The following is a 24652-nucleotide window of genomic DNA, read 5'->3' on the forward strand; positions in this document are numbered from 1 at the left end:
TTAATAAATCGTACAGTTCGAACGAAATCAATAGGTCACGTGCAACCAATGAATACTTAGTAAATAATAAAGGTTACGCCCTCTTCGTGACGTCATTGGACACGCCCGGTTACTTCCGGCCCTGGTGATGAGGTGGCGCAGGCGCCGTGAGCAGTCAGTCACTCAGTTCTCGGAGATACAGGAGACACCAGGTATGACATGTGTTGGGGCTGTGTGGAGGGCCGCCTGCTCTGGACCGGGGGGCGGTGTGGTGACACCAGGTATGACATGTGTGGAGGGCCGCCTGCTCTGGACCGGGGGGCGGTGTGGTGACACCAGGTATGACATGTGTGGAGGGCCGCCTGCTCTGGACCGGGGGGCGGTGTGGTGACACCAGGTATGACATGTGTTGGGGCTGTGTGGAGGGCCGCCTGCTCTGGACCGGGGGGCGGTGTGGTGACACCAGGTATGACATGTGTTGGGGCTGTGTGGAGGGCCGCCTGCTCTGGACCGGGGGGCGGTGTGGTGACACCAGGTATCACATGTGTTGGGGCTGTGTGGAGGGCCGCCTGCTCTGGACCGGGGGGCGGTGTGGTGACACCAGGGCAGTGCTGCCGCGGGGGACACTTCTAGGCGGCACAGTGCTCCAGCTGCTGCCAGTCTCTACGAACTTCATGTATTCCTTACAGTGTGATGCATTCACAATTCTGCGGGCTTCAGAGCGGGAATCTGCACATTTTATCTGCTAGGTGTACAGTGATGTGCCCTGCCGTCCTTCATCATAGCAGCCGCTGTGTCCCAGCTTGTTGATTGTTTCCCGTTTTAGAGGGTTTTTCCACTTTCAGGAGCGGATACAGAGTAGGTCTTCTTCCCGGGTCCTGCCATCTACCTGACTGCAGGCCGGGGTGTGAGCTCCGCACCCACTGTTATTTTAGGGATGTGGAGACCCCGTTTAAGAACAGAATGCAGACTAGTGGCCTCTATTAGGGTCTCAATCAAAAGTTCCAGGGCAATCCCCCAAAAAATCTGTGCATGTTGTTGGTATTTTGGGTTTTTTTTTTGGGCAGCTGGAGAAATGTGCAGAATTTTGTCTGTGGTCATCGCACAGTTCAGTGAGTGCAGCTGATGTCTGTATTTCAGAAGTCTATAACTGCTGGCCTTAACTTGTGTCTGAGAAATACACACATATATAAAATATCCTGCATGTTATGTTTCAGGTGAGTTGCAGAATTTTCTGCATCTCTCTATGGGTCTGTTTTTGCGCTGTGCATAGCTACAGACCTCACGGTATTCTCAGCATCTGCAGCCCTGGGATTTCTCTCCTCCACCCCAAATATAGTTTGGATGTTAGGCTGGTTTCACACTACGTCTTTTTAACATCCGCTGAAAACGTTTTTTTTAGCGGATGTACGGATCCTGCTGTTACAGCAAATAACGTATGCAAACGCATATTTTATTTTGCAGGATCCTGCACTGGATGTTTAGGGGCGGCCAGTGGAGTCATGTGATCGGGAGTGAGGGGAAGTAGACTGGGAGGAGGCTTCTGACAGCTGCAGAGGCTGGTAACCAAGGTAAACATCGGACTTGGATACCCGATATTTATGTTGGTTACAAGTGTCTGCAGCTGCTAGGACCGGGCTGGCTGCACAGAGAGAGAGAGAGAGCGAGAGAGAGAGAGAGAGAGAGAGAGAGAGAGCGAGAGAGAGAGAGAGCGAGAGAGAGAGAGAGCGAGAGAGAGAGAGAGCGAGAGAGAGAGAGAGCGAGAGAGAGAGAGAGCGAGAGAGAGAGAGAGCGAGAGAGAGAGAGAGCGAGAGAGAGCGAGAGAGAGAGAGAGCGAGAGAGAGCGAGAGAGAGAGAGAGAGAGAGAGCGAGAGAGAGAGAGAGAGAGAGAGAGAGCGAGAGAGAGCGAGAGAGAGAGAGCGAGAGAGCGAGAGAGCGAGCGAGAGAGCGAGCGAGAGAGCGAGCGAGAGAGCGAGCGAGAGAGCGAGAGAGCGAGCGAGAGAGCGAGCGAGAGAGCGAGCGAGAGAGCGAGCGAGAGAGCGAGCGAGAGAGCGAGCGAGAGAGCGAGCGAGAGAGCGAGCGAGAGAGCGAGCGAGAGAGCGAGCGAGAGAGCGAGCGAGAGAGCGAGCGAGAGAGCGAGCGAGAGAGCGAGCGAGAGAGCGAGAGAGAGAGCGAGAGAGAGACTGACTGACTGACTGACTTCTATCAGCATGCAACGTTCACCTACGTTTACGTGCGTTATAGTCAGGATCCATCAATTTGCAGTATTTGGAAGGAGCTCAAAAACGCTACATGTTGCGTTTTTGAAACATGTTAAAATAACGCAAAAGGACGGATCAAGGAGACAAGGAGAACTGTAAATAACCCATACAGGATTAGAGGGGTCGGTAAGAACAGAACTCCATTTATTATGGCTTTTCTTAAAGGGGTTTTCTCATGTATAAAGTTCATTTTAATCTATACATCTTGGAAGAAGAATAATTTCCACAATTTGATGTGATTATCTCAGCACAGGAACATTTTTTAAAACAATCAAATTGTGTAAATTATTATCCCAAATCTGTTGATTAAAATTAACTTTGTTAGTGGGAAAACTATTTTAAAATATAGTCTATGGATTGAACAATCCCTTTAATTAAAGGGCCTTTCAACGTCTGCTTTTTTTTTTGGTGTGGGTGCACGTCACGAACGTTTTCTTTCTTTGCCCAGATGTTACTGTAAAGAAGATTCTTGTCCTGTTCTGTGTATTGTAAAAGAACATCAGCCATGAAGATCGCAGTGGAGGGTTGCTGCCATGGAGAGCTCGATAAGATCTACGAGACTATCCAGTTCCTGGAGAAGAAAGAGAACACCAAAGTGGACCTCCTGCTCTGCTGCGGAGACTTCCAAGCAGTGAGGAACGAGGGGGACATGAAATGCATGGCGGTGCCTCAAAAGTACAGGCAGATGCAGACATTTTACAAGTAAGATCACATACATAATACTGAGATAAAGGTGGTGGAGGCTGTACCTTGCGTGACCACCATGGGTGTCCATGACGGACACACTTGTTACTCTTTGCCAATTGTATATTATATCCAGTGTTACATCAGTCATGGTAACCACTGTACAGTGATACAGATGTAATACAAGGATTTGATTATTTGTTTTTAACATGAATATTTTGCTTTTTAGGTATTATTCTGGAGAGAAACAAGCCCCAGTACTTACCATCTTCATTGGAGGGAATCACGAAGCTTCAAATTACCTTCAAGAACTTCCCTATGGTGGTTGGGTGGCACCAAATATATACTACTTGGGTAAGTAGCTGGGGTTTTTATTTCTTAAATTGGTGGGAAATTTTGTGTTGCAATTGTGATATTTTTAAAGAAAAATGGGTTTAATGGACATCTAGGTTTATTTCAGGAGGACGTCTTCAGTTTCATGCATTGTGGACTCCTCTGTAGGAGTATTCAGTACTTAGATAGTAAACTTGATTTGCATTGAATATACAAAGAACAAAAACGGCATACCCTAATGATAAACACCTGTATATAAACAAATGTATTGAGATCAAAATATGCGCTAATTGAAAAAGAATTCAAACCAGGATTACCCCCAAGCACTGACACACACAATGTACATTGCAACTATGGTCCTAGCTAAGAGCAAAAGGATGTATGTGTGTATGTGTACCAAATATAACCTGAAAAGAGCACCTATTAATTATAGGCTATGATATAGCAGGTACAAGAAAGTATTATTGATGATAAAAATGATAAAGGTCCAATATTAATAAAAGTGAAATTCGGCCAATTAGATGCAAAATGGTATGGCACACATATATTTGTCTACTAGGTTTTATTATTGTCTATACAGGGTGGTCCAAAAGTAGGCGGACAGAAAATATGGTGTAAGGTGAAACGGACTCAGTTGCCATTAGCAACCAATCAGATTCCACCTTTCAATTTCCAAAGAGTCTGTGAAGATTGAAAAGTAGAATCTGGTTGCCAAGGGCAACTGAGTCATTTTCACGTTACACCATGTTTGATAAATCTGCCCCTTCACAACCCTATTACACACTGTCCACCTACTTTTGCACCACATATATGTTCATGTGTCCTACCATATGAAATAGATGTATATTGTATCACTAGAAGGTTGCCCGATTCTAAAGCATCGGGTATTCTAGAATTTATTGTGTAGTTAATGTATAATTTTTGTTATATATATATTAGATGTTGTGGTGTGTAGTTGCTAAGTGTTTGTGTAGGGGCTGTACATGTTCTGGTGTGGCGGGGGCTGAGAGCGGTGTTGTATGTGTGTTGCGTTGTTTGTGGAGCGCTGTGTGTCTGTAGCGTTGTGTGTGTGTGTGTGTTGCACGGTTTGTGTGTGTGGTGTGTTTTTTTTGGGGGGAGGTATGTTTTGTGCAATGTGTGTGTTGTGCGGTATGTGCGTATATTTATGTATGCCGCGGTGTTTGTGTGTTGTGTGTGTGTGTTGTGGGTGTCTGTGTAGGGCGGTGTTTGTGGTTATGTGGTTCCCAGTGTGTGTGTGGTGTGTTGTGCAGTGCGCGTGTGTGTGTTGGGGGGAGGTGTGCACCTCCCATCGTGCCCCATCTCCCATTCTGCGCCTTCCCCATCGTGCTCCATCCCCTATGCTGCGCATTCCCCATCGTGTTGCATCCCCCATGCTGCGCACTCCCAAACGTGCTCCATCCGCCATGCTGCGCACTCCCAAACGTGCTCCATCCGCCATGCTGCGCACTCCCAAACGTGCTCCATCCGCCATGCTGCGCACACCCAAACGTGCTCCATCCGCCATGCTGCGCACACCCAAACGTGCTCCATCCGCCATGCTGCGCACTCCCAAACGTGCTCCATCCGCCATGCTGCGCACTCCCAAACGTGCTCCATCCGCCATGCTGCGCACTCCCAAACGTGCTCCATCCGCCATGCTGCGCACTCCCAAACGTGCTCCATCCGCCATGCTGCGCACTCCCAAACGTGCTCCATCCGCCATGCTGCGCACTCCCAAACGTGCTCCATCCGCCATGCTGCGCACTCCCAAACGTGCTCCATCCGCCATGCTGCGCACTCCCAAACGTGCTCCATCCGCCATGCTGCGCACTCCCAAACGTGCTCCATCCGCCATGCTGCGCACTCCCAAACGTGCTCCATCCGCCATGCTGCGCACTCCCAAACGTGCTCCATCCGCCATGCTGCGCACTCCCAAACGTGCTCCATCCGCCATGCTGCGCACTCCCAAACGTGCTCCATCCGCCATGCTGCGCACTCCCAAACGTGCTCCATCCGCCATGCTGCGCACTCCCAAACGTGCTCCATCCGCCATGCTGCGCACTCCCAAACGTGCTCCATCCGCCATGCTGCGCACTCCCAAACGTGCTCCATCCGCCATGCTGCGCACTCCCAAACGTGCTCCATCCGCCATGCTGCGCACTCCCAAACGTGCTCCATCCGCCATGCTGCGCACTCCCAAACGTGCTCCATCCGCCATGCTGCGCACTCCCAAACGTGCTCCATCCGCCATGCTGCGCACTCCCCAACGTGCTCCATCCGCCATGCTGCGCACTCCCCATCGTGGTCCATCCGCCATGCTGCGCACTCCCCATCGTGGTCCATCCCCCCCATGCTGCGCACCCCCCATCGTGCTCCATCCCCCCCATGCTGCGCACCCCCATCGTGCTCCATCCCCCATGCTGCCCGCAGCATCAGCCTCTCTGCCCGCAGCATCAGCCTCGCTGCCCGCAGCATCAGCCTCTCTGCCCGCAGCATCAGCCTCTCTGCCCGCAGCATCAGCCTCTCTGCCCGCAGCATCAGCCTCTCTGCCCGCAGCATCAGCCTCTCTGCCCGCAGCATCAGCCTCTCTGCCCGCAGCATCAGCCTCTCTGCCCGCAGCATCAGCCTCTCTGCCCGCAGCATCAGCCTCTCTGCCCGCAGCATCAGCCTCTCTGCCCGCAGCATCAGCCTCTCTGCCCGCAGCATCAGCCTCTCTGCCCGCAGCATCAGCCTCTCTGCCCGCAGCATCAGCCTCTCTGCCCGCAGCATCAGCCTCTCTGCCCGCAGCATCAGCCTCTCTGCCCGCAGCATCAGCCTCTCTGCCCGCAGCATCAGCCTCTCTGCCCGCAGCATCAGCCTCTCTGCCCGCAGCATCAGCCTCTCTGCCCGCAGCATCAGCCTCTCTGCCCGCAGCATCAGCCTCTCTGCCCGCAGCATCAGCCTCTCTGCCCGCAGCATCAGCCTCTCTGCCCGCAGCATCAGCCTCTCTGCCCGCAGCATCAGCCTCTCTGCCCGCAGCATCAGCCTCTCTGCCCGCAGCATCAGCCTCTCTGCCCGCAGCATCAGCCTCTCTCCTTCCAGCCTACCCGAGCCTCAGCCTCCCACAGCCTCTCTTCTCTCAGCCTCCCCCCTCCCCCTCCCAGCCTTCCCCAGGATCAGCCTCTCTCCTCCCAGCATCAGCCTTTTCTGTCCCCAGCATCAGCCTCTCTCCTTCCAGCCTACCCCAGCCTCAGCCTCCCCCAGCCTCTGTTCTCTCATCCTCCCCCCTCCCAGCCTTCCCCAGGATCAGCCTAGCCTACCGCAGCCTCAGCCTCCCCCAGCACTAGCCTCTCTTCTCTCAGCCTCCCCCCTCCCCCTCCCAGCCTTCCCCAGGATCAGCCTCTCTCCTCCCAGCCTCCTCCAGCACGCCGTGCTCCTCTGCCGCCACTCACAGATCCGATCGCGCACACACACACACACACACCCGATCGCATACACTCACGCACACACACATTGACGATATCGCACATACGCGCTCACACTCACAACATCCGGAGATACCACATGCTTCTGGCCATGTGATCCTCCGGCAGGTCCTGGAAGCTCACAGCACAGTATCGCCGCTGAGAAGCAAGCGATATCCCAGGATGTTGTGAGTGTGTGGATGCGATGTGTGAGGTGTGTGTGAGAGTGTGATCTGATGTGTGTCTGTTGTTGGTGTGTGTGTGTGTATGTTACGCCGCTGCAGGACCTTGATGCGCTGGTAACTATGCTAGCATGGTTACCAGCGTATCTCGTCCCCCGCTCGCACGGGAGCCCACACCAGCATACGGCGGCCAGGCCCAGCAATGCGAGGGTATGTGTCGGCTGGGTTTGCGGCGTACGCTGATGTGGGCTCCCGGGGGTACAGTACTCACCTGGGAGTCGTGGCTCCGTGACCGTGTCGGGTCGGGGAATGCGGGGGGGCTTTTGCGGGGCCAGAGCTAGCGTGCATTGCGTGAGGGGGGCGGGGCGTGGCGTGGCCGAGTTGCCAATGCCTGCAGGGTGCCGGGGCGAGAGGCCAATCAGTGTGGGGGGCGGGGCCATGGCGAGCCTAGCGGCCAATCAGCTTTGTGTCACCGTAAGGACACAATTTTGGAGCATGACAGACAGACAGAATAAGGCAATTATATAGATATAGATATAGATATAGAGATAGAGTAGGACGCATGACATTATAATACAGCTTAATGGATAGATAAAAAAATAAATATTCCTAAACATTATGCGATTTTTTTTTTTTTTTTTTTTTTTTTTTTTTTTTTTTTTTTTGTTTTGTTTTAATGAAGGTATAGAAGTAATGCCTAGGAGTCACATTAGGTCCATAATCTGGAATCCAATGGCAGTGTTATATCAAGACATGTCAGTGGAGGCAATAAGTGGATGTGTCTCTATTGTGTCTAGTAATCTAAAGGTGGCTTTACACACTGCAACATCGCAAACGACATCGCTGTAACGTCACCGGTTTTGTGACGTTATAGCGACCTCCCCAGCGACATTGCAGTGTGTGAAACACATCAGCGACCTGGCCCCTGCTGTGAAGTTGCTGATCGCTACAAATCGTTCAGGACCATTCTTTGGTCCTTTTGTTTCCCGCTGTGCAGCATGATCGCTAGAAAGTCTGTGTGTGTAAAGGGGACTTAAATGTGCAGGCAGCAGGAGCCGGCTTCTGCGGACACTGGTAACCACGGTAAACATCGGGTAACCAAGAAGCCCTGTTCTTGGTTACCCGATATTTACCTTCGTTACCAGCGTCCGCCGCTCTCACGCTGTCAGTGCCGGCTCGGCTTCCTGCTCTCTGCACACGTAGCCGGAGTACACATCGGGTAATTAACCCCATGTGTACTGTAGCTAGGAGAGCAGGGAGCCAGCGCTAAGCAGTGTGCGCTGCGCCCTGCTCTCTGCACGTGTAGCTGCGTGCGCTGGTAACCAAGGTAAATATCGGGTTGGTTACCCAATATTTACCTTAGTTACCAAGCGCAGCATCGCTTCAGTGCGTCGCTGGGGGCTGGTCACTGGTTGCTGGTGACAGCTCACCAGCAACCCGTGTAGCGATGCTCCAGCGATCCCTGCCAGGTCAGGTTGCTGGTGGGATCGCTGGAGCGTCTGTCTGACTGTGTGACCTCTCACCAGCAACCTCCTAGCAACTTACCAACGATCCCTATCAGGTTGTATCGTTGTTGGGATCGCTGGTAAGTTGTCTAGTGTAAAGGGGCCTTAAGTGATTGCTTGAATCGGGGTCTCCGTCCTTACATCATGCTGACAGATTCCAGTGGTGGACTATACCTTTACTCTAAGGCATCTGTGGAAATCCCATAAAGTAGAGCTTCATCAACTAAACAGTGACCGACTCTATAATATATTGCATTATTTTCTGACTCCTGACTTTTATTTTGTTTATAGGCTATGCTGGTGTGGTGAGATATCGTGGGGTGAGAATTGGAGGAATGTCTGGAATTTTCAAATCTCATGATTACAGAAAAGGTAAGTCTGCCATTACAATTCAGTGGACATTGTACACATGAAGACTAGGAGAGAGCTAAAGCATAAGGCGTAACTGAGTGGGGGCGACACACTTTTCTGCCATCAGTTTGATGGAAGGATCTCATAGAGATACATAGATACTTGTAGTGTTAGAGCATCGGGGACCATTCGGGTTCAGTTATGACCTTTTAACTTCTTACCAACATAGGACGTATTTGTACATTCAAATCATTAGGAGGTGGTTGTGCTGTACTCAGCCGAGGCCACTATCGGCAAACGGAGCAGCTCCGAACTGAGCACTTCGACTTGCTGCTGCTGTCGGCACAGAGTATAGCTGATCGGTGGGGTCCACGGTGTGTCTAATTTTGGCCAGTCAGATGTTGCTCACCTATCCTAAGCATAAGCCATCAATGCAAAAGTGGTGGCCAACCCCTTTATCCTATCTAGACTAGTGGGAAATTCTGGGTTTAATCTGTATTTCAACTACATACCTGCTGTGGAAGTGTTATGGGATTGTGACTGTAAATATCATTTATCTGTGACAAGCGAGACTCAGTTTAACAGAAATACATGATTTTTGATGTGCAGTGGTGGTTTTGCCTTTTATTAATTTTGTTTTCATAGTCTGATCTGTCCTATTATTTCTTGTGAACAGTTCCTACATTACAATATAATTTCTGTTGTCATTTTTTTAGGTCATTTTGAACAACCTCCATACACGAACGACACCATGAGAAGTGCGTATCATGTGAGGAACATAGAGGTCTTTAAACTGAAGCAGGTAGGTAGATGGTACTGCTGTTCTTGTCTACCTGAACTCTACAAGATATTGTTTTCTGGGTATACACACTGATAGCTATCATTGATGCATAAGTTGTGGGAGATAAACCATTGAAAAACCAATAGAAAAACATGGGCAGCTATACACATGACTCTGTCACTCTGGCTCCAGTAAGCACCTTGGTACCTTTGATCTGTTGATTGTGGGGGTCATTGGAGTCAGAACCCCAACAGTAACACATTCACCTCCTAGTCACACACTGCTTTTTTCTGCAACCAAAACCTGATGGCTTGGCAGTAAAAAAAAAAAAAAAGCTGCCGCCAAAAAGCGGGTTCTCCTGCCTTTTTGCTTTTTTTTTTTTTTTCTCTTGATGTGTTTAGGGATCCCGAATTTTAACTTTGCTTCCACCTTGGAAGCAAAAGACATTGTACTTAACACTTTTTTATAGGGTATTGAATGCCTAACACATTGGTAGGACATAGTTTACTTTCACACATTGGTAGGGCATTGGTTTGGTCAGGTATTGTTTACTTTATTTTGCTTTAATGTTTTTTTCAAAAAAAAAAAAAACTGATATCTGTTTTTGCACTTACTCCTTGCTTTCTATGGGTGAAGAAACACTGAAAGAATTGATATGTTGCAGTTTTCAAAAGCACAGTAGTTTTCCAATTGATTCCTAAAAAACAAAGCTGTATGTGCATGAGATTTCTGGATCTCGTAGCTTTTGCTGGTTCTGGTAAAAGCCGCTTTTAAGTTTGCATAAAGAATGGCAAAAACACAGTATGAACATGGCCTAATATCATTCTCAAGCTGCTGATGGCTCCTGGGAGGAATAAAGTTAATTTTCTACCTGTTGCTGCACTTTCAATAAGCATTGTAGCACTCGTTACTTGCACATTCACCCTGTTTTTCCAGTTAAATAGTGTTTGGGGGACATGACAGGTTCCTTTTTAAGTGAGGATATACTGCAGTTATTATCAAGCTCAAAGGATGAAACAGAGGAGCGTCATGGATTCCATGAAGTTCATGGCACTGATTAAGGAGAATTATGCACTCCCTGTTTAAGTACCTTTTTATCTGTGTCGATTGTTTAAGGTTTTATCTTGTTCACACTTTTACCCCATGTAGATATTACAAGTACATTATGCACCTAGTACAAAACTAATGATCTTCTGTTTTCACAGTTAAAAGAGCCCATGGATGTTTTTCTGTCCCATGATTGGCCCCGTGGCATCTACAACTATGGGAACAAAAAACAACTCTTGAGGAAAAAGCAGTTCCTAAGGCAAGAGGTAGAGAGTAACGTCCTGGGCAGCCCGGCAGCCAGCGAGCTCCTCCACCACCTGCAGCCGTCTTATTGGTTTGCTGCTCATCTCCACGTCAAATTTGCTGCTTTTTTACAACATCAGGTAATCATTGATTCCTTTTTTTTTTTAGTTCTTTTTGTTTTGCAAGGGGACAACCCCTTTAACCAATAAGGTACCATTCCATGTTATTGACCAGTTTTTCTATTTATCTTTGAAGAATAAAGAACAGGACAAGCTGCCCAAAGCAACAAAGTTCTTGGCGCTTGATAAATGCCTTCCACACCGAGAGTTTCTCCAGGTGAGAATGCTTTACTATTGTATTTACTGGATGTCATTTAAATCTGCAATAAAACTGTGATGCTTATGGGATTTTTTTTCTTTCTTTCTTTCCCCATCCCAGATTGTAGAGGTAGAACACGATCCAAGTAAACCAGAACGACTAGAATACGACGTAGAATGGCTCTCCATTCTAAAAGCAACCAACAACCTACTGAATGTTACATCCAGGACATGGAATATGCCTGAGAACAATGGTCTGCACAGCAGGTGAGACTCACGGCCCAAGGTCTATGTATTTTATTGTACACATGTCGATTTGGAGAATAAGTAACAAATAACGCATGTAGTGTCAGAGTATTGTTAAAACAAGTTTGTATTGTTAAACATTTTGGTAAACTATATATTTAAAGAGTATCAATCATTTTTATTTCATAAATCAATAGTCTACGCGGTCCTCTTGGATTTGTTTCACTCTGAATTCATAGGTAAACTCTGTCTTCAGTGACCATTACTAAGATTAGAGCTGATAGTTGGTGCTTTTAAAATTCTATGGAGGAGGGTGGAGTATGACAGACATTTACTGCAAGTTCTCCTTGAACAGCTACTGATCTCCATCGAACTTTGAGCACCAGCTGTCATCCATTTCAGTAATGGGAAAATCTGTATTTGCTGAAGACACCTCTTACCTGTGAATTGAGAGAAATATTAGTTTGGAGGAGAAAGAAGGGTACAATTGAATAATGGAAAATTAAAAATGAAAAATGATTATTACTCTTCAAATGGATATTAACATGGCTGTGAAATCTTGTCGTTTTACACACTGGCCACCGATTTTTGTCCTTTGTGGGGATCACCATGTTTACTAGAGATCGTGGTCATCACAGGAAGGATTCCAAGGAAATTTAACACCTTTTATATAGCTCAGAGGATCCACTATTTACTATATGGCGGTCCCACTCTACTTCAGTTTTGCACTGGTCACAAATCGGGATGATCGAATACCTCAAATATTCGACTTCGCAAATATTTCTTTGTCGCTCCATTGGGAGACCCAGACAATTGGGTGTATAGCTATTGCCTCTGGAGGCCACACAAAGTATTACACTTAAAAGTGTAAGGCCCCTCCCCTTCTGGCTATACACCCCCAGTGGGATCACTGGCTCACCAGTTTTTGTGCTTTGTGCGAAGGAGGCAACACATCCACGCATAGCTCCACTTTTTAGTCAGCAGCAGCTGCTGACTATGTCGGATGGAAGAAAAGAGGACACATATAGTGTCCCCAGCATGCTCCCTTCTCACCCCACTGTATGTCGGAGGTGTTTGTAAGGTTGAGGTACCCATTGCGGGTACGGCGGCAGGAGCCCACATGCTGATTCCTTCCCCATCCCTTTTTACAGGGCTCTGGGTGAAGTGGGATTTACCGGTCTCCAGGCACTGAGACCGTGCTCCATCTACAGCCCCTGGAGAAGATGCTGGATGGAGCGGAGTACATCAGGGACATGGCCCTGCTTCCTCAAGGTACTCTGTGTCCCCGTGCATTTGGCGCTCACACCGCAGCATGCTGGGTGTTGTAGTGCGCCGGGGGACATCAGCGCTGCGGCGCCTGTGCCATGGCCTCATTCAGCTTCGCTGAAGCAGGCTCACTTATGGGAATTGGTCGCGCCGGCCGCTGGGACTGCGGCGCGGCTGGCACTTGTAGTGCGCCGGGGACTTCAGCGCGGCCTGCGCTTTTACGGCGGCCGCGCTGATAACTAGAGTCCCCGGCTTTTGCGGCCTGCTTCCGTTCGTTCCCGCCCCCAGACCTGCCAGTCAGGAGAGGGGCGGGACGCTGGCCACTTCCAGGAATCGGTCGCGGCCGGCCGCTGGCAGCGGCGCGGCTGGCACTTGTGGTGCGCCGGGGACTTCAGCGCGGCCCGCGCTTTTACGGCGGCCGCGCTGATAACTAGAGTCCCCGGCTTTTGCGGCCTGCTTCCGTTCGTTCCCGCCCCCAGACCTGCCAGTCAGGAGAGGGGCGGGACGCTGGCCACTTCTATGAATCGGTCGCGCCGGCCGCTGGAACTGCGGCGCGGCTGGCACTTGTGGTGCGCCGGGGACTTCAGCGCGGCCCGCGCTTTTACGGCGGCCGCGCTGTTAACTCGAGTCCCCGGCTTCTGGGCCTAGTCTCCCTTCGTTACCGCCCACAGCCCTGACAGTCAGGGTAGGGGCGTGACGCTGCATAGAGCAGCGCTGAGAGCTGGAGTATGTTTTGCATACTCCACCCCTCTCACTGTGTGCACTGTGAATCCGGATTCCCGCACTTTCTCAGGCACGCCCACGGTTTCCTTCTTTACAAGGACGCCGGCAGCCATTAGTGTCAGTTTCTGTACGATACAGAGACAAGTGTGGAAGACCCTGGCATTCTGATAGTCACACAATCGCTGCAACAGGCGTTAAGCAGCACCTGTGGTGCTAACCCCACTAGTGCAAAAGTGCACTTATAGATATGCTTGTACTATATACATTGCACTGTTTGGTCGCACGTTGTATATACCCTCCTGGATTGTGCGGAGGAGTTATCAGCATATTCTCTGTGTAAAACAAAGGTGCAGAACCACATGTTTTTTCTATACAGCTGGTACAGCATGTACGGCTATACGGCCGGCAGGTTACATAGACTCCCATTGTATGCACTAATGGCCAGTGGATGAGGACGGTGTCTGCAGTATTTACTGACAGTTTTTCTGAGACTATGGCTATGATACTAGAAGCCTAGCAGTCCGGACATGTCTCTCACAATATGGGCACTGTTGAATCATTGATCCATGGCCCCCCTCAGTGTGAATAACTAACAGCTCCGGGAATGTCACACGCATCCCAGAGTCACGGCTCTGCACGGACGTCAGTCCCAGACAGCCTAAGTGGGCTCGCTATGAGCGGCCTCGGTTTCATCAGGGTCCTAACAGAAGGACTCGCTGTGTAATGAGGCGGAAGTAGCGGCTCAGGATTCTGATCCTGAGACCGCTCTCAATCTGGATACACCTGATTGTGACGCCATAGTAAATAATCTTATAGCGTCCATCTATAGAATGTGGGTTATTTCTCACAGCTCCTCCAGTGGAGGAGTCAGCTTCACGTATTTTTCTGGACCACTCTGCCTTCAGAGAGGCAGTCCAGGAACACCACGCTTATCCAGATATGCGCTTCTCCAAACGGCTTAGGATACACGTTATCCCTGTCCCCTGACTTGGTCAAGGACTGGACCCAATGTCCCGAGCGGCATCCTCCAATCTCCAGGCTTGTAGCTAGATCCATAGTTGCAGTGGGAGATGGAACTGCAAACTCAAAGATGCCACTGACAGACAGATGGATCTCTGGTCGAAAGCCATCTATGAGGCTGTCGGCGCACCGTTGGCTCCGGCATTCTCTCCCTTGGGGCACTCCAAGCTATTTCAGCTTGTCTTACACAGATTGACACGGTTACACGTACATCTGTGCCGCAGGTGGCATCCTTAACCTCTCAAATGTCTGCATTTGTTTCTTACGCGAGTCAGGTTGTCCTGGACTCTGCGAACCGTGCGGCGGTAGCCTCCGCTACTCCGTGTTTTTAAGCAGAGCCTGGTCTGCTCGTTAAGTGAATGGAAGGCAGATTCTGCTTCCAAAAAAGGTTGCCTAACCAGTTGCCTTTTTCTGCTGACCGACTGTTTGGTGAGCGTTGGATGTAACCATTAAACAGTCCAGGGGTAAGGATTCATCCTTTCCTCAGCCCGGACACAACAAACCCCAACAGAGCAAGAGGCAGTCGGGGTTTTCGGCCTTTTCGAGGCTCGGGCAGGTCCCATTTTTCCTCGTCCAATGTGGACTCAAAAGGATCAGAGGAGCTAAGATTCTTAGCGGGCTCAGTCTCGCCCAAAAAAGCGACAGTCTGAAAACCCGCTTCCAAGGCGGCTTCCTCATGACTTGCGGCCTCGGTCGGTAGCAGGCTCTCCCGCCTTGGCGATATTTAGCTGCCATAGGTCAATGACCATTGAGTGTGAGACATTCTGTCTCACGGGTACAGGATAGAGCTCACTTCTCGTCCTCCAACTCGATTCTTCAGAATTTCTCCACCTCCCGGCCGGGCCGCTGCTCTTCTGCAAACAGGGTGCACTCTATAGGCAGAAAGAGTGATGACCCCCGTTCCTCTTCAGGAACAAGGTCACGGTTTACCCCAAATTCTTTGCGGTACCTATAACAACGGGCCGTTCCGTCCCGTTCTGGATCTAAAAATGCTCAGCAAGCTCGTGGACACCAGGCGGTTCCGGATGGAATCCCTCCGCCATGTCATCGCCTCAAGGTCCCAAGGATATTTCCTAGCATCATTAGGCATCAAGGATGCTTATCCACACGTGCCGATTGATCCAGAGCACTAGCGTTTCTACGCTTCGTTATAGGAGACGAACACCTTCTGTTCGTAGCTCTACCTTCCGGCTAGCGACAGTCCAACTGGTCTTCGCCAAGGTCAGGGCAGCAGTAGTCACAGTCCTGCACTCTCAGGGTCACTCTGTGGTCCCGTATTTAGACGATCTACTTGTCAAGGCACTCTCTTAGGAAACATGCCAACACTGCCCGAACGTTGCGCTGGAGACTCTCTAGAGTTTTGGGTGGATCATCAACTTTTTAAAGTCAGATCCGACCCCGACCCTATCGATAACATATCTAGGCATAGAGTTTCTTACTCTCTCAGCGATAGTGAAGCTGCCGCTAGACAAACAGCATTCACTACGGGCTGCAAGCTCTTCTTTAAGAACCAGTCGCACACATTGAGACGCCTCATGCACTTCCTACGTAAGATGGTAGCAATGGAGGCAGTTCCTTTCGCGCAGTTTTACTGCGTCCACTACAATGGGACATTCTCCACCAATGGGACGAGGAGTCGACGTCCCTCAACAGAGTCGTCGTTCTTTCTCAGGCGGCCAAGGAATCTCTACGGTGGTGGCTTCTTCTCACCTCTTGGTCAAAAAGAAGGTCCTTCCTATCCCCGTCCTGGGCGATAGTTACGACAGACGCGAGTCTATCAGGGTGGGGAGCAGTTTTTCTCCACTACAGCGCTCAGGGTACGTGGACTCAGCAAGAGTCCACTCTTCAGATCAATGTTCTTGAACACAGAGCAGTGTATCTTGCCCTACAAACCTTCCAACAGCGGCTGGAAAGCAAGCATATCCGACTTCAGTCGGACAGCTCCACAGCGGTGGCATACATCAACCACCAAGGAAGAACGCGCAACCGGCAAGCCTTCCAGGAAGTCCGGCAGGTTCTGATGTGGGTGGAAGACACGGCATCCACCATATCCACAATTCACATCCCAAGTGTGGAAACTAGGAAGCTGACTTCCTAAGTCACTGAGGTGTGGCCGAAAGAGTATGGTCTCCTCACCCGGACGGGTTTCAGGAGATCTGGCGCCGCTGACAGAGGCCGGACGTCGATCTAATGGCGTCACGGCACAACAACAATGTGCCAGCTTCATGGCACGGTTTCACAATCATCGAGCTCTGGCGGCAAACGCCTTAGTTCAGCATTGGTCGCAGTTCCAGCTACCTTAGGTGCCACCTCTGGCATTGTTGCCCAGAGTACTGCGCTAGATCAAGACCGACTGCGGCCGCGCCATCCTCGTCGCTACAAATTGGCCGAGGATGTTGTGGTACTCGGTTCTGTGGTGCCTCACGGTAGGCTAACCGGGGGCACTACCAGACCAATCAGACTGGCTGTCTCAAGGGCCATTCTTCCATTTGAATTCTACGGCCCTCAACCGGATGGTGTGGCATTGAGTCCTGGAACCTAGTGTCGTCAGGATTACCTCTGGACGTGGTTGCCACCATGAGACAGGCTAGCATACCAACGTCCGCCAAGATTGACCACAGGACGTGGAAGATGTTCTTATCTCGGTGCTCGGCGCAGGGTGTTTCTCCCTGGCCGGTTGCATCGTCTGTTTCCTTCCTTCCTGCAATCTAGGTAGGAAAATGGGTTGTCGCTCAGTTCCCTTTAGGGACAAGTCTCAGCGCTATCTGTATTTTTTCAGAAACGACGACTTCCTCAGGTACGCACGTTCCTACGGGGAGTTTGTCTTCTCAGCACTCCGTACAAGCGGCCGTTAGAGCCCTGAGATCTGAACAAGGTTCTAATTGCTCTCCAGATGCCGCCTTTCGAGCCTTTGAAGGATGTCTCCCTTCCCGTTTTTCACGGGAAGTGGCCTTCTAGTAACGGTCTCGTCTCTTAGGAGAGTTTCCGAGCTAGCAACGCTCTCATACAAACTCCCTTCCTGGTCCTTCACCAGGACAGGGTAGTTCTGCGTCCGGTTCCGGAATTTCTCCCTAAGGTGGTATCCCATTTTCATATCAATCAGGATATCACCTCACCTTCTTTGTGTCCTCGTCCAGTCCATCAATTTCAGAAAGATTTGCATCTGTTGGTTCTGGTGAGAGCACTCAGGTTCTACTTCCCGCATGGCGCTCCTGCGCCACCCGGATGCACTCTTTGTCCTTGTCGCTGGTCGGCGTAAACAGTCGCAAGCTTCCAGATCCACCCTTGCTCGGGAGATCGAGGAACCAATTCTTGAAACCTACAGTTCTACTGGGCTTCTGGTTCTCTCAAGGCCGAAGGCCCATTCTACCAGAGCCGTGGGTGCATCCTGGGCATTACGGCACCAGGCTACGGCTCAGCAGGTGTGTCAGGCACCCACCTGGTCGAGTCTTCTTACTTTTACCAAGCATTATCAGATGCATACCTACGATTCGGCAGACGCCAGCCTAGGTAGATAAGTCATTCAGGCGGCGGTTGGCCACCTGTAGGAGAGGGCCGTTTGACGGCCCTATCATGAGGTATTCTTTTACCCACCCAGGGATTGCTTTTGGACATCCCAATTGTCTGGGTCTCCCAATGGAGCGACAAAGAAGAAGGGAATTTTGTTTACTTACCGTAAATTCCTTTTCTTCTAGCTCCAATTGGGAGACCCAGCACCCGCCCTGTTTTCTCGGGGTTTTTCTGTTTTTTCGGGTACACATGTTGTTCATGTGGTATGGTTCAGTTCTCCGATGTTTCCTCGGATTGAATTGGTCTTTAAACCAGTTATTGGCTTTCCTCCTTCTTGCTTTGGCACTAAAACTGGTGAGCCAGTGATCCCACTGGGGGTGTATAGCCAGAAGGGGAGGGGCCTTACACTTTTAAGTGTAATACTTTGTGTGGCCTCCAGAGGCAATAGCTATACACCCAATTGTCTGGGTCTCCCAATTGGAGCTAGAAGAAAAGGAATTTACGGTAAGTAAACAAAATTCCCTTCTTTCCAAATAGGTCTCCGCTATTCGACTATGTAAGCTTTGCACCCCAATTTGGGATGTATTCCATCTGTCTAGATTTTTGCGGTTGGTGACTGTTCACATTAAGTCATCAGGCTTTGTCCACAGGCTATTTACTTCATGCAGCATTTGCTTGGACCTGTCCCGCCCACAGCCATGACTCAGTCATGGGTACGGGATTGAAATAGACCAGGTGAGTGCTGCTAAGAGCAGTTCTACTATTCATATGTGAGGCCGTATGGCACATTTTATAAAAATATTTTAGTGTAGGACTGCTTCAAATGAGATTTGCCGTGACGTGGCGAAGCGGCTCAAGAAATTGCAATTTTTTGCCAAAAATCTCAAAATTTTTAAAATAAGTACAGTTTGGAATGTTTAGTGCTGTAGTGCACATTTGGTGCTGCTATTCGACTATGTAAGTCTATGGGAAACCCGAATAACAACTATTCGGGCTTCCCATAGACTTACATTGCGCATCGAATATTCGCGTAGCGGTGACCTATTCGTCGAATATTCGCAAAGCCGAATAATTGAGGTATTCGATCATCCCTAGTCACAAAGCGATCAGAACAAAAACCGTTGACAATCTAGTTGTAACCTACTGTTGGGTGTTGGTGGATTCCAGTCTTTTTAGGTTTTCTATTTTTTTTTTTAATTTTTTAAATATAACTTAAGGGGTTGTACTAAGTTTGGGAGTTATTCGGTATCCATGATAGAAGCTGACTTCCTGATCACCGGGGGTCCGATCTCTGGGACCTCTCCGATTTTCAGAACCAGGACTCTGAAGAGCTTTGTGTGACCAGAGCGGTGGTTGACCATGTTCCCCTCTGCTCCATTCCTTCTATGTAGGATTGCTAGAGATAGCTGAAAGTGTTTGGCTGGTCTACGGTACTTCCACTATGAATTAATGGCGTGGAAGTGAACATGCTCAACCACCACTCTGAATCGATAGGAGACCCTCATCAATCGTAATATTACCGCCTATCTCATAGATACAGAATAATGTCTAAACTTCAGAATAACACTTTTAATGTGGTATGAAAAAGGGTTTTTCTGTAAAAATGAGAGCGCTAATCTTTATTATTTTCTCTTCTAGGTGGGACTACAGCGCCACTGTACAAAGCAAACAAGAAGTCCTTAATGACCTCAACAATGACCTCAGTATCCCAAACAACTTTAGGGTCACGCTACCATCTTATAACCCAAACAATCCTCAGCGCCAGAGGGTGGCATCCCACGTTGTAAATCCACAGACAACAGAGTTCTGTGCCCAGTTTGGACTTATCGACATTAATGCCAAAGTCTGTCTACGTGATGACGGGGGAGAATTTGATGCAGCGCAAGATAATGATGACAGCAGTGGTTCTGTGGAAGATCCCAGTGAATACAGCACCGATACCTCCATCCTCTCTTCTTCAATTAACCCCGATGAGATCACGCTGGAGGAGGATGAAGAAGACCTCTCTCTACAATCTGTGGAGCCCTCTCCAGAATATACCCCAGACTTGTCTGAGAGCTTCTCTAACGTACGGGACTTGCCAGATTCAATGGCTCTATCATCGGATGATGCGATGGATTCAACCAATGATGAGATGGAACGGTCAGAGAGCAGTCAGACGGAAGGGGAAGGAAAGACCCCCGAGCGACAACTCAAGAGGTTAAGTGACGAGAATGAACAAGGCAATGTCAGGATTAAAAGACGGAATCAGGCTATTTATACAGCTAAAGATGAAGATGAGTAATTGGACTGGATTATTCAGTATGAACTCTACCGGTCATGCCGCTAACTGCGGTGTACCCAGAGTCTGAATATTTACTGGGAAAGTGAAACTTATGACATTTCAGAAGATTTCTGAAATAAGTCTTGATCAGTGGGGACTGGGTGCCTAAAGTAAAAGGGCACAATGGCTGAACTCTGTATTTGGCTGTGATCAGCTCTCCTGTGAGAGCGGTGTACCGGCTCATAGAAAATGATTGAGCAGCTACTCCAATATACTTACCTCTCCAGGGAGAGCCGGGCACAGCCGCAGAAGCACTCTGCCCACGGACCCTCACTGATCAGACCTGCTGACGTCCTTATGATATGGTTACTGTATTTTATATTATTATTTAGTACTTATGGAAATGCCCAGCACAAGGTTTTTTTTTTTCTTAAACATTTTAAATTGTATACCTATTCATCTAATCCTGTAAAATGCTTGATTTACAATGTATAAATTGTACTTTTTAAATAAGTAACCTTATTTTAAGATTGCTTTGTTTATGGGCAGAAATTTAATTAAAAAAAAAACTTTTTTTTTGTTTTTTTTTATTTTATTTTACCGCTGGAGTTGTGCTTCTAATCTAAGTCCCCTGACCCCAGTCATATACTCATCTGCCATTGGAGGTAAACTCCGGCACACTACCAATTTCCCATAAGCCAAAAAAGTAGAACACAGTGGTTGGATGTCAAAATCCTTTTCTTTTATTTGTGCAAAAACGTGAAAAAAAGTGCTGTACAATTGTCCGCCAGGTGTCGACGTTTCGGCTAACAAGCCTTCATCAGGTCGGACAGGCTTCACTTACAATGGGATGGCAACCTGGTAAATATGTAGGGTAGCTGCCAGAATATAATGCCCTCCGTGCGGAGATGGCCTGTATCAAATCTGTAAGATCCCTGGGTAATGTCAGCATATGGGATCCTAAGAAAGATGTATGGATCGTGTTAGGGAAGTCTCAGTGGTGTATTGGTGACCTCAGTGGTCGTATATACCTCTTACAGGGATATCCAGATACTAAGCAAGGGTGGCGACCATGTGTGTCCCAGGGAGACGGCAGCTCCTATTAGCTCTGGTGGTATAGCTTGGGGAAGGATCCGTACGGCTCAAAATGTATCAGTCATAAGAATGTACGGAAAGGGGGGCAGTTCCCGTGGTATGGAGTAAGGGTCCCGGGCTCACGCTAGGAATCAGGATGCTGTGCCTGATTGGGATTCTAGTGATTTTGATGATATAGCCTGCAGGGAGGTCCGTTGGACTTGAAGAATATAGTACTCTTGAGAGGGTCACACAGGGAGGACAGCTCCTGTAGTGCGGACTCAGAGTCCAGAGTTCACACTAGTAGTCAAGGTGACATGCCTGATTGTAGCCTTCAGCTAGTGACTTTAGTGGTATGGCCTGGAGGGAGGTCCGTTGGGCCTGGAGAGAGTCAAAGGTAGCATGAGCCTGTGGTGCCGCAGGGTTAGATCGCGCGTCCTAACCCTAACTAGATCGTCACTAGCTGAAGGCTACAATCAGGCATGTCACCTTGACTACTAGTGTGAACTCTGGACTCTGAGTCCGCACTACAGGAGCTGTCCTCCCTGTGTGACCCTCTCAAGAGTACTATATTTTTCAAGTCCAACGGACCTCCCTGCAGGCTATATCATCAAAATCACTAGAATCCCAATCAGGCACAGCATCCTGATTCCTAGCGTGAGCCCGGGACCCTTACTCCATACCACGGGAACTGCCCCCTTTTCCGTACATTCTTATGACTGATACATTTTGAGCCGTACGGATCCTTCCCCAAGCTATACCACCAGAGCTAATAGGAGCTGCCATCTCCCTGGGACACACATGGTCGCCACCCTTGCTTAGTATCTGGATATCCCTGTAAGAGGTATATACGACCACTGAGGTCACCAATACACCACTGAGACTTCCCTAACACGATCCATACATCTTTCTTAGGATCCCATATGCTGACATTACCCAGGGATCTTACAGATTTGATACAGGCCATCTCCGCACGGAGGGCATTATATTCTGGCAGCTACCCTACATATTTACCAGGTTGCCATCCCATTGTAAGTGAAGCCTGTCCGACCTGATGAAGGCTTGTTAGCCGAAACGTCGACACCTGGCGGACAATTGTACAGCACTTTTTTTCACGTTTTTGCACAAAGAAAAGAAAAGGATTTTGACATCCAACCACTGTGTTCTACTTTTTTGGCTTATGGGAAATTGGTAGTGTGCCGGAGTTTACCTCCAATGACTGTTTATTTTTCTCCTGAGCACCTACAAGAGGTGATGCGAGGTCTTCATTTCTTCATATACTCATCTGCCACCATCTTCATCTTCTGTCTGTGCCAGTCTTCTGCACTTTGTGACCAGCGAGCAACTCCAGTGTTTCACAGAGCACGCTGAAGATCACAACTCTGAGAGCCTTGATCTGGCTCTCATAGACTTGTATTGAGGCTTTGTGACCATAACCTGACTTCTGGCCAGTCAGACGTTAAGGCCGCTTTACACGCTACGACATCGCTAAAGCGATGTCGTTGGGGTCACTGAATTTGTGACGCCCATCCGGCCGTGTTGGTGATGTCGTTGCATGTGACACCTATGAGCGATTTTAAATCGTCGCAAAAAAACGTGCAAAATTGCTAATCTGTGACATGGCCCCCTATTCCGAATTATCGTTGCTGCTGCAGGTACAATGTTGTTCGTTATTCCTGCGACACCACACATTTGTGTGTGACCACAGGAACGAGGAACCTCACCTTACCTGCGTCCCGCCCGCAATGAAGAAGGAAGTAGGTGGGCGGGATGTTCGTCCCGCTAATCTCCACCTCTCCGCTTTTGATTGGGTGGCTGCTTAGTGACGTTGCTGTGACGCCAAACGAACCGCCCCCTTAGAAAGGAGGCTGTTCGCCAGTCACAGCGACGTCGCTAGGCAGGTAAGTAGTGTGACGGGTCCGTGCGATTGTGCGCCATGGGCAGCAATTTTGCCCGTGACGCACAAACTATGGTGGCGGGTATGCACGCTAGCGAGATTGCAGCTTGTAAAGCGGCCTTAAGTCACAAGATGGAGGTGTGTTGGTAAAAGGTGAAAATGTTGGATGGTGAGTATAAGAATGGGGGCTGACACTAAAAATACCACTCTACTGCTGGGGGGAAAAAAAACATTGGAGTGGTGCTTTAAGTGGGGGAAAAAAAAATGAAACCCAGGACTTTGAAATCCTATTGTTTTTATGTTTACAGATTTGTAATAATATATTCTTCCACAATGTTGTGTGCTACCAAATATGAAATATTAGTCCCTTCCCAGCCCTGAGAAGGCGGCTTCTACTATTTTTCTACCAACATATATGGAGAAAACAGCTTGACTTGTAGTATGTGCACACAGCCTTGAAAGCAAACATTAAAAATCATGAACATGCGCAGCAATGTAAAAACCACTTGCTGTGTGTTTCCTCCTTTTTTCCTCACTACTTTTAGCCCTTTTAAGCCTTTGGAAAGCCACATAATGTATAAGATAAGGGACGGATTCATTCTAATGGTGGCTTCCACTTGGCATGCACCACCATCTTATGTATAAAGCTAAAAATAAAGACATCAGTGGCAAAGCTGAAAAAGGAGATAGATACTTCAGGAGGAACAACCGCAAGTGTTTTCCTATAACATCTTAATCTTAAACAATGCTGGTCCGCTGGCATTTGTCGTGTGCTTGTAGCCTTAGGGCGGCTTTGCACGTTGCGACATTGCACGTGCGATGTCGATGGGGTCAAATCGAAAGTGACGCACATCCGGCGTCGCAGTCGATATCGCAATGTGTAAAACCTTTTTGATACGATGAACGAGCGCAAAAGCGTAGTTATCGTATCATCGCTGCAGCCTCCGACATTTCCATAATGCTGGTGCAGCGACAGGTGCGATGTTTTTCCTCGCTCCTGCGGCAGCACACATCGCTGTGTATGAAGCCGCAGGAGCGAGGAACTTCACCTTACCTGCCACCCGGCTGCAATGAGAAGGACTAAGGTGGGCAGGATGTTTACATCCTGCTCATCTCCGCCCCTCCACTTCAATTGGCCGCCTGCCGTGTGACGTCGCTGTGACGCTGCACGACCCGCCCCCTTAGGAAGGAGGCGGGTCGCCGGCCAGAGGGACGTCGCACGGCAGGTATGTGCGTGTGAAACTGCCATAGCGATAATAATCGCTACGGCAGCTTTCACTAGATATTGCACGTGCGACGGGGGCGGGACTATCGCTGCAGCATCGGTAACACATTGTTACCGATGTCGCAGCGTGCAAAGCCCGCCTTAATCTAGACAAAAATAGATGGCTGTACTTCACTAACCAGCTAGACTGATGGCAGAATTAAATGGCTAATAAATCAGTGCATGACACTTTTATCATGTTACCACTCACAAATATATATATATTTTAATTCTAAATACCCACTAAACCTAATCTAGGCTGT

General features: G+C 49.0%; 1 protein-coding gene across 1 annotated transcript; it reads left to right on the forward strand.

Annotated features, from left to right (window-relative positions):
- The first annotated feature begins 121 nt into the window (after positions 1-121).
- Positions 122-20728, forward strand: DBR1 (debranching RNA lariats 1). The gene is made up of 9 exons (XM_075318970.1): positions 122-191; positions 2689-2942; positions 3154-3278; positions 8679-8759; positions 9455-9540; positions 10725-10949; positions 11065-11145; positions 11248-11393; positions 19530-20728. Exons 2-9 carry the CDS (start codon positions 2746-2748, stop codon positions 20173-20175), a joined length of 1587 nt encoding a protein of 528 aa, XP_075175085.1. The 5' UTR covers positions 122-191; positions 2689-2745; the 3' UTR covers positions 20176-20728.
- Positions 20729-24652: the final 3924 nt, after the last annotated feature.

Source organism: Anomaloglossus baeobatrachus, chromosome 7, assembly GCF_048569485.1.
Source record: "Anomaloglossus baeobatrachus isolate aAnoBae1 chromosome 7, aAnoBae1.hap1, whole genome shotgun sequence".
Taxonomy (NCBI): domain Eukaryota; kingdom Metazoa; phylum Chordata; class Amphibia; order Anura; family Aromobatidae; genus Anomaloglossus; species Anomaloglossus baeobatrachus.

Coding starts and splice junctions, on each gene's coding strand:
- DBR1 (XM_075318970.1), top strand. CDS start 2,746: ATGAAGATCGCAGTGGAGGGTTGCTGCCATGGAGAGCTCGATAAGATC. Junction 3,279..8,678: donor ACCAAATATATACTACTTGG/GTAAGTAGCTGG, acceptor TTTTGTTTATAG/GCTATGCTGGTGTGGTGAGA. Junction 8,760..9,454: donor ATCTCATGATTACAGAAAAG/GTAAGTCTGCCA, acceptor TCATTTTTTTAG/GTCATTTTGAACAACCTCCA.